Source organism: Chiloscyllium plagiosum, chromosome 42 (genome assembly GCF_004010195.1).
Source record: "Chiloscyllium plagiosum isolate BGI_BamShark_2017 chromosome 42, ASM401019v2, whole genome shotgun sequence".
Classification (NCBI taxonomy): domain Eukaryota; kingdom Metazoa; phylum Chordata; class Chondrichthyes; order Orectolobiformes; family Hemiscylliidae; genus Chiloscyllium; species Chiloscyllium plagiosum.
In genome coordinates, this window is record NC_057751.1 from 1314363 (window position 1) to 1323281 (window position 8919).

At 46.6% G+C, this 8919-nt stretch overlaps 1 protein-coding gene across 1 annotated transcript in view; it reads left to right on the top strand.

Moving 5' to 3' along the window:
- LOC122542964 (adhesion G protein-coupled receptor A2-like) overlaps positions 1-8919 on the top strand; it is a 95187-nt gene that overhangs the window by 84109 nt on the left and 2159 nt on the right. The window contains exon 12 of the mRNA XM_043681106.1: positions 939-1147. Coding sequence (XP_043537041.1) covers positions 939-1147 — 209 coding nt within the window. The remainder of the gene's footprint in view (positions 1-938; positions 1148-8919) is intronic.

Consider the following 8919-nt stretch of genomic DNA (forward strand, 5'->3'; position numbering starts at 1 on the left):
CAGAGATTCACCAAGGCACTGGATGGAACTGCTGACCTGCTCTTCAGAATAGGGCACTGGGATCTTTGCAAAGCTCCTGAGAGGGCAGTCAGTGCTTCAGGTTCACATCTTATCTGAAAGACAGTGCCTCAGGTAGGGCAGCTTTCTGGTGGGAGGGACAGTCAGTGTGAAATGTTGATGGGGGTTCAAACCCATAACCTTTCTGCTCTGAGCATGCAGTGTGCTGTCTGAGCCCCAGCTGACATCCTTCACTGAGAAAGAGGAACTGAAGGTCTCAAAAAACTCAAAACAGGTTCCGAGATGAAACAGCGACCGTACATGATATCAATCTGAAAGAAAGGAGCTTAAATTCTGGCAAGTCACAGCAGCAGAACCCAGCTGAGACGCTCGTGTTTCTGTGGAAAAGCCGATCACATATTTACTAACAAAGTTGTCTTATTTACCAGGAATACTAAGAGCTGCAAGAACTGGGTAGTAAATGTCTTGTATCTGTAAAGTGATCGCCCGGCTCATTTTCCATCAGGAATGATGTCAGCCTCTGCCACAGGCACTGATTCTGACAGATATACTGATCCAAACGCTCCAGAAATCTCCTCCTTATCCCTGAAGAAGTCTCCCACAGACCCCCACATCCCTTCTCCCAGTGGGAGTATTATTCTGGTTGCTCTAACAAACACAGTCAGTCGGGTGTGTCAAACGCTCATTAGTTCCCTGGCAAGATGCAGAGAATTTGATGGTGGAATTTTGTGAAAGGAGGGATTTCGAGCTCATTGGGATAGAGCGTTTTGGGGGAATCCTTCAGCCAAGGTGGGGCAGTAGAAGGTTCCGGATTGTGTTGAGGGTGGGGGGGGACTGTGGGAGGAGCTGCTGGTCACTGGCTGCGTGCAGAATGGGAACCGTGATTTCACGTTGTCTTTTTCTGTCTTGCTGCTTCCTAGATGGTTGTGGTGTGAGTGAGGCCCGGGATCCTATCCTGGTATCTCTGCGTCACTGGCAAACGGGTGAAGACCAGGTGGCTGCCCATTGGAACTTTGAGCTTCTCAACGGCTATGGAGGCTGGCAGGTTGCAGGATGCCACATCACACATACCAAGGCCAACATCACCAGCATGTGGTGCCACACATTCAGTAACATGGCAGTGCTGAAGGTGAGCAGATCCTGGGAGTGTCTCGGGAATACCGTTCGGACAGATTGATGGTGGTGCTTCCTTGTTGAACTGTTCAGATCCTGTCAGAACCTTCATGGCCATCCCATTGCAAGTGCCCATCCCCAGGTCTCCCTCACCCATCCTTCCCTCTGGTGTCTCTATCGCTTCTCTTCCAGGAACAGCTGGATGTTTAAATTCTCGTGTCACTGAACTGATGGCATCACGGCCTCCCAGCTCTCGGCCTCTGTAACAGTCCCCTCCCTCGCTCTGAACCCTTTTGGACCAGGGAGGAAGTGGCTCTGGGAATCAGCAGCTGTGGAGGGAGTCCTGTGAGCTAGCACTGAGCTGTGCTGCTTGTCTGTCTGTGCTCAGGTGAAGCATGCCAGGCACTCCCTTCCCAGGGAAGGGAAAAATGGCCATAGTTTAAGGTCTTGCACCGGGAGGAGACAGGTCTCAATGTTTTGAACTTCTCCAGGTCTCCTGACATTCCCCGTCTGAAGGAAGGCAGCAGTGCCTCTGAGAGTCCATCCACACCAGAACCACTGCCCCAGTTTCGAGGTCAGTTACCAGTGTCCCTGCCAGTCAACCTCCGAACAGGTGGCTGAAGAAGAGACGCACTGTCTGGTCAGGGACTCGTGACATTGGAACTGACAGCTTTCACCAAGCTAAGCCTCGTCGCATCTGCGCCAATTGAATAGATTCACATCAGTGTTTAGTTTATAACTCTGTAGGTTCGGCACTGGGGGTTTCCTTTCTCATTTCCACCAAGAATTCTTGAATGATACACATTAATCTGAAAGTTTTCTCCTTCTGTAAGGCTGTCCCATTCCAGGATTCTGGTTACTTTCCCCTCCTTCCAAACTTATTCAGCTGGTTGGTTGAGTTTGGAATGAGACCCGGTGAGGCCCACTGCTAACAGCTTCACATTAGGCAATCTTCATGTTTCTGTTCCCTCAGCAGATTCACACAAGGATTAAATCTACCTTGCACACAGCCAGTGGCTGACAGGGAAGCTCAGTGTCAATGCCACTTACATTGGCTCTCTCTCCTCTGCAGACCACATCAATGGGTCCAAGCTGAAAGGAACTCTTCCAGCAATACCCCCTCCCCCAGCCCGGAAGGAGGCCATTCAGCCCAGCCAGCCTGACCTGAGCCTTCTAATGAGCTGGTGCTAATCTCCTGTTCCTTCCCCATAACCTTGCACATTCTTTGTGTTTAAATAATGATCTCCTGTTGATTGAAGCCAAGCTTACCTGCACCTCCATACCCTGATTACTCACTGAGTGAAAAAGCTTTCCCCTCACCTCACATTTGTGTCTTTGGCAAATCACTTTCAATCTGTGCCTGAGAGTCGAGATCAATGAACGTGTGGGAAGAGTTTCTCTTGATGTACTTATTCCATCACTCCCTGTGGTCTTGAAAACCTCACTCAAATCTCCTCTCAGCCTCCTTCTCTCCATCTCCTCTCAGCCTCCTTCTCTCCATCTCCTCTCAGCCTCCTTGTCTCCAAGGCGAACATTTCAAACTTCTTCAACCTGTCCTCATCCCTGGAAAGACTCTTGGAAATCCCTCCTACACTCTCTCCAATGTGTTCCCATCTTTCCCATAATGTAACACCCCCAGGTGGACACATTCCTCCAGCTGAGGTCTAACAAGTGTCTTATACAAACTCGCCATCACCTCCTTGCTCTTGTACTCGCTGCTGTTATCTCTAAAGCTGAGAACACTGTCTGCTTTACTTACTGCTCTCTCCACCTGTCCTGCCACCTTCACTGACCTGTTTGTGGAAACACTCAGGAACCTCTGCTCCGTTGGAATGGTACCCTTGATTTTAGATTGTCTTTCAGTGCATCATCTCCGATTTCTCTCACTGTCACCTATCCACCTACTCAATGCCATAGAGTCATGGAGCCCTTCGGCCCAAAGTGTCCATTCACACTAACCCCATCTCCGTGCACTTGGCCCATATACTTCTAAACCTTTCCTATCCATGTATTTCTCCAAACCCTGGGAAAAAGACTGAGTGCATTCACCCTATCCATGCCTCTCATGATCTTATACAGTTCGATAAGGTGTCCTTCGCACCACCCCCCCCCTCCAACCAGTCTCCTACACTCTAAAGAAAATGTCCTGGCTTGTTCAGTCTCTCCAACTCAGACCCATGAGTCCTGGCAACATCCTTGTAAATTTCTTCTGTACTCTTTCCAGTTTAATAACATCCTTCCTACAGCAAGGTGACCAAAACTGAACACAATACTCCAAGTGTGGTCTCACCAACATCCTGTACAACTGCAATATGACTTCCCAACGTCTATACGCAGTGCCCTGACTGATGAAGGCTAGTGTGCCAAAGGCCTTCTTCACTGCCCTGTCTACCTGGGACTCCACTTTGAGAGAACTTTGAACCTGAACTCTATGGTCCCTCTGTTCTACTGCATTTCTTCACCATTCACCATGAAACTCCTACTTTAATTTGACGTCCCCAAATACAAGACCTCACACTTATCTGTATTAAACTCCATTTGCCATTTCTCGGCCCACCTCCCCATCTGGTCAAGGTTCTGCTGCAATTACTGATAACCTTCCTCACTGTCCCTGATACCGACTATTTTAGTGTCATCAGCAAACTTACTAATCATGCCTTGTACATTCTTATCCAAATCGTTGATATAGATAACAAACAGCAGTGGGGCCAGCACGGAGCCCTGAAGCACTCCACCAGTCGCAGGCCTCCAGTCTGACAAGTATCCTTACACTATTACCCTCTGCTTCCTACCATCAAGCCAAATGGTAGTTCCACGCTATCCTCCTCAGAGTTTCCAATTCTTCCTAATTCTTCCAAGGTTGCTGTCATTTGCAAACTCTGAAAGTGTCCCCTGCATACCAAAACCTAGATCATGAACCTAATTCAGGAAAACCTATCATCGACCTGTGGGGAACTCCACAATAAAACTTGCTCTCGCCTGAACAATGTCCATTCACTGTAACTCTCTGTTTCCTATCAGTCATTCAGTCTTGGATCAACATTGCCACTCTCCGTTGTATACCATGATCGAGACCCTTCCTCACAAATCAGTCGTATGGCTCTGTGTTGAGCACCTTCTGCAAATCCACATACACCACGTGAACAGCATTTCCCTTATTCTGCCTTCCTGTTTCCTCTTCATAAAACGCCAGTAAGTTCATTCAAGTTAGCGGTTGGCGATGGTCGGGTGGTATTGCTGTTGGACTGTTAATCCTGAGAGCTGGAAATGTGTTGCTGGAAAAGCGCAGCAGGTCAGGCAGCATCCAGGGGAACAGCATTTCCCTTATTCTGCCTTCCTGTTTCCTCTTCATAAAACGCCAGTAAGTTCATTCAAGTTAGCGGTCGGCGATGGTCGGGTGGTATTGCTGTTGGACTGTTAATCCTGAGACCCAGGTAATGTCCTGGGAATTCAGGTTCAAGTCCCACCATGGCAGATGGTGAAATTAAATTCAATTATATAAAAGTCTGGAATTAAAAGTCTAATTATAGTGTAAATCCATTGTCGAGTATTGGGGAAAGCCCATCTGGTTCAGGAAAGCAATCTGCCACCCTTACCTGGTCTGGCCTATATGTGACTCCAGACCCACAGTGATGTGGTTGGCTCTTAACTGCCCCCTGGGCAATTAGGGATGGACAATAAATGCTGGCGACACTCTCAACCTATGAATGAATTATTTAAAAATTCAACATCCTTTCCCTGTTAGAAATCCATGCGGACTCTTCCAAATCAAACCAACTATTTCCTATGGGACTGCTGACTCTATCCTCAATCACTGGAAATAAAGCTGACTGATTTCAGTCAATGGCTTTTATCGCTTTTCATGTTTCATTCATTTGGTTCTCCACTTCTGCCAGCTGTGTTCCTTCTCAGGTATTGGTGAGGTTTTAACAACCTCTGTCTGGGAGCCCTCCCTCTGCTATTTTGCTGTTTCGCACCGACAGGAAGTTGGGATTTGAGGTCGCCTCACTTTACTGCTGTGTTGATTTCAATTGAACACCATTGGCCTGACTTCCTGTTCAGTCACTTCCTGTCTACTCCAGCACTTTTCACCCTCAGTCCATTAGAACAGGAATAGGAGGAGGCCATTCGGCCCGTCGTGCCTGCTCTTCCATTCAGTAGGACCATGGCTGGTCAGACACACCTCACATCCACTTCTCTGCCCTTTCCCTGTGACCCTTGATTCCGCTGATCAAGAATCTATCCGTCTCAGCCTTAAATAGACACAAGGACGCTGCCCCGACAGCTCTCTGTGGCAAGGAATTCCAAAGGCTCATGACCCACTGAGAAAACAAATTCCATCCTCATGTCTGTCTTAAACTGAGGGTGTACCCTCTGGTCCTACACTGCCCCAAGAGGGGAAACATCCTCTCAGCATTGACCCTGTCAAGCCCCTGAAGAAGCCGAGACATTTCAATGAGATCACCTCTCTGTCTTCTACACTCCAGTGTGTAGACTCTGTACCTGTGTCCCTGTGCGACCTACCTTGGCTCCTGGCTTTCAGGTCTCACTCTGCCTCTATCCTAGATTTCCCTTCTCCTCCGAACTTCACTCCTTGGGTTTTGTAACTCTCCCAGTCTTTACGTTTCCCACAGAATTCCAGAGTTGCTTCCCAACCTTGCTTCCCAACCTTCCCTTCAGTACTGGCCTTGCCTCCCGGTCTCCCTCTCTCTCCCCTTGAGGTTCTGGCCATTCTTCTCTTGGCTCTTTGCTCTGTGACTAGCATCATCGATTCCTGAACGTGCAAGCTCTGGTCTCCATTCAACGACAGGAGTTAGTCAATGTGGGCTCTCCACCTGCACTGACCAGTGTCTGCCACAGGATGCAGCCTGGTCTCTGCACATGGACACAATTGTTTGGTGGGTGTATTTTTAAAGATGTACTTGTGATAATCCCAAAATGGTGTTAGTTAGATTAGATTAGATTCCCACTGACAAATCAGATCCCACAGTGACGCCTGGTTTGATAAGAGCCTAACTTGGATTTTGTTTACCAGTGAAGGTCAGCTACTGACCACATTCACAAGCTCTTCCATGTTTCACTCAAACTGGAAAAGCCATGAACTGTAATGTTACTCACTAAGAAAGGTTGGAAAGATTGCATTACAAACGCCTAAAATGGTTTCAAACCAACTCTGTCTTTCTCGCTGTGCAACATTCTCACACTCTGACCCAGCATAACGTCAGTACTCTCTCGCCCACAATCACATCGGGGCATCTTCTCGCAGTTCATTCAGTTTGGAGTTTGGAATTTGAACTGGGGAATTGGGCTGTCAGAGTGAAGCTGTTTAATGATTAATGCTGTGACATTTTTAAACCAGCCTGAGAGTGATAGTGTGGCTAGGGTGATAAAGGGAATTTGTTTGCATTGTCATTGGGAGAGGTTTATAAATAGATGGAGGAAACATTGAGCTTGCCTTCAGTTGGAAAAATTTCATTTTGTGTAAGTCTTGGTTGGAGTTAGATGCACAATCACAGCCCCTCCTGAAGAAATGAAATATTTCAGAACAGTGACCACTGTGTAAGGATTTTAGTTTCATAGTTCCAGACGAGACATGTTTGATGGGAACACTGAAGAGATTATTCAAAGCTGAGAAAGTCATAGCTCAATTGTGTGAATAATTGAGGAAGAGGTTATCAAGCTCCCAAGATACATAATGAAAAGAAACAGTTAAATCCCAAGTATAGGTTGTAACAGTGAAGGGAATTCTGTCTGGTGTTTGAGTACTGGAAAGTGATTATTTTAGAATAGATGAAATTGGAATTTTACTCTGTGTTTCACCTTGTGCTATATGAAATGGATTTGTTTATTTTATTTCATGTGTTCTTTTCAGAATTTACTTGTGTCTTTCTGTTAAAAGTAGATTGGCAACATCCTGTTGTTGTGTTTCAGTGAAAGAGCAGCCCATTAAATTTTAAAATGCTAATGTCTCCAGCCCAGTTTCAGTCCAGGATCTGACTTGTGCAGTAATAATACCAGCAAGGGGTCATGCTGCCACACAAAAAATTCTTTCTCAGCCTGCAACAATCACAACCAGTTTCCTTCCTGCAAATTTCTCCATGTTACCAGAAGGTATTTCTTCAGCGAGTATCTCTCCCGAGATACCGAAAGCAAACCGTGAGTTAAACTTCCTCATCGCTTAACTTTAGAGCCAGTTCCAACAATTTTGCAGGGTGTCCTGGTGATGTATATAGTCTTTGTCTCCTTACTTGAGAAAGAATGTAGTGGCACTGGAGGGGGTGCAGAGGAAGTTCACTGGGGTGATTCTAGAGTTGAGGGGGGTCAGCTGATGAGGAGAGACTGAGTAGATTGGGACCATACTCATTGGAATTTAGAAGAATGTGGAGAGGGGTAGGGGGGAAATCTCACGGAAAGATCTAAAATGATGAGGGGAATATGTAAGATCGAAGCAGGGTGGTTGTTTCCACTGGTGGGTGAAACTAGAACTCGGGGGGTGTAGTCTCCTCTAAGTGAGGGAAGCGGATTTCGGACTGAGTTGAGGAGGAACTTCTTCACCCAAAGGGTTATGAATCTGTGGGATTCCCCACCCCCAGGCAAGCAGTTCAGGCGACCTTGGTGAATGTTTTTCAAGGCAGTTTAGGAATTACGGGTTATGGTGAGTGGGTGAGTAAGTGGAGCTGAGTCCACGAGAAAGTCAGCCATTATCTTATTGAATGGTCAATCAAGGAGTCAGATGGCCTACTCCTTATGTTGTGTTCACTTCTCTGACATACCCACACACCGATTCCCTTCTGTATTTCCCTGTCTGTCTGTCTCTCTCTCCCTGGACCCCTGTTGTGAGATAGCAGCATTGTTTTCCACCTATCTTTTCAATGTTCGAAATTACAAGCCTGCTTTTACCGGTCATAAAACCTCAGTAAAATGCCTCCTCAGAGCAACAACTCTGAGTGAAGCAATGTCTCCCATTCTTAACACACAAAATACAAAACTTCAATTGAATGTATTCCTCATACAGTATTCCTGGATTTTTGTTTTTACTGTCTGCATCTTATTGTAATTTATGTTATGTTAAAGTTAAAAATCACCCAACGCCAGGTTATAGTCCAACAGGTTTATTTGGAAACACTAGCTTTCGGAGCGACGCTCCTTCATCAGGTAGCTAGTGGATAGGACACAGAATTTATAAGTAAAAGATGAAAGTGTCAGACAACTGGTACGATGTATTGAACAAACCTAGATTGCTGTGAGGTCTTTAATTGCTGAGAATGGGGATGAGGTTTCAAGGTACATTGTGTGTCCCATCAGCTGGAAACACACAGTTCTGTACATCTGTGGCTCGTGATTTAAAATTGCACATTGTTGTCTTTCTGAGGGAAACATGTACCTGGGAACGTAACTCCAGCTTTAACACAGATTCCTTCGGGAACCCCAGATTCACTTACAGTTGTTTCACTGAAAGTTGTGACCTTCAGAAATGTGGAGAAAGTGAGGACTGCAGATGCTGGAGATCAGAGCTGAAAAATGTGTTGCTGGAAAAGCGCAGCAGGTCAGGCAGCATCCAAGGAACAGGAGAATCGACGTTTCGGGCATAAGCCTGAAGAAGGGCTCATGCCCGAAACGTCGATTCTCCTGCTCCTTGGATGCTGCCTGACCTGCTGCGCTTTTCCAGCAACACATTTTTCAACACCTTCAGAAATGTGGCCATCACTTTCAATGTGGACTTTAGATTAGATTACATTACAGCGTGGAAACAGGCCCTTCGGCCCAACAAGTCCACACCGACCCGCC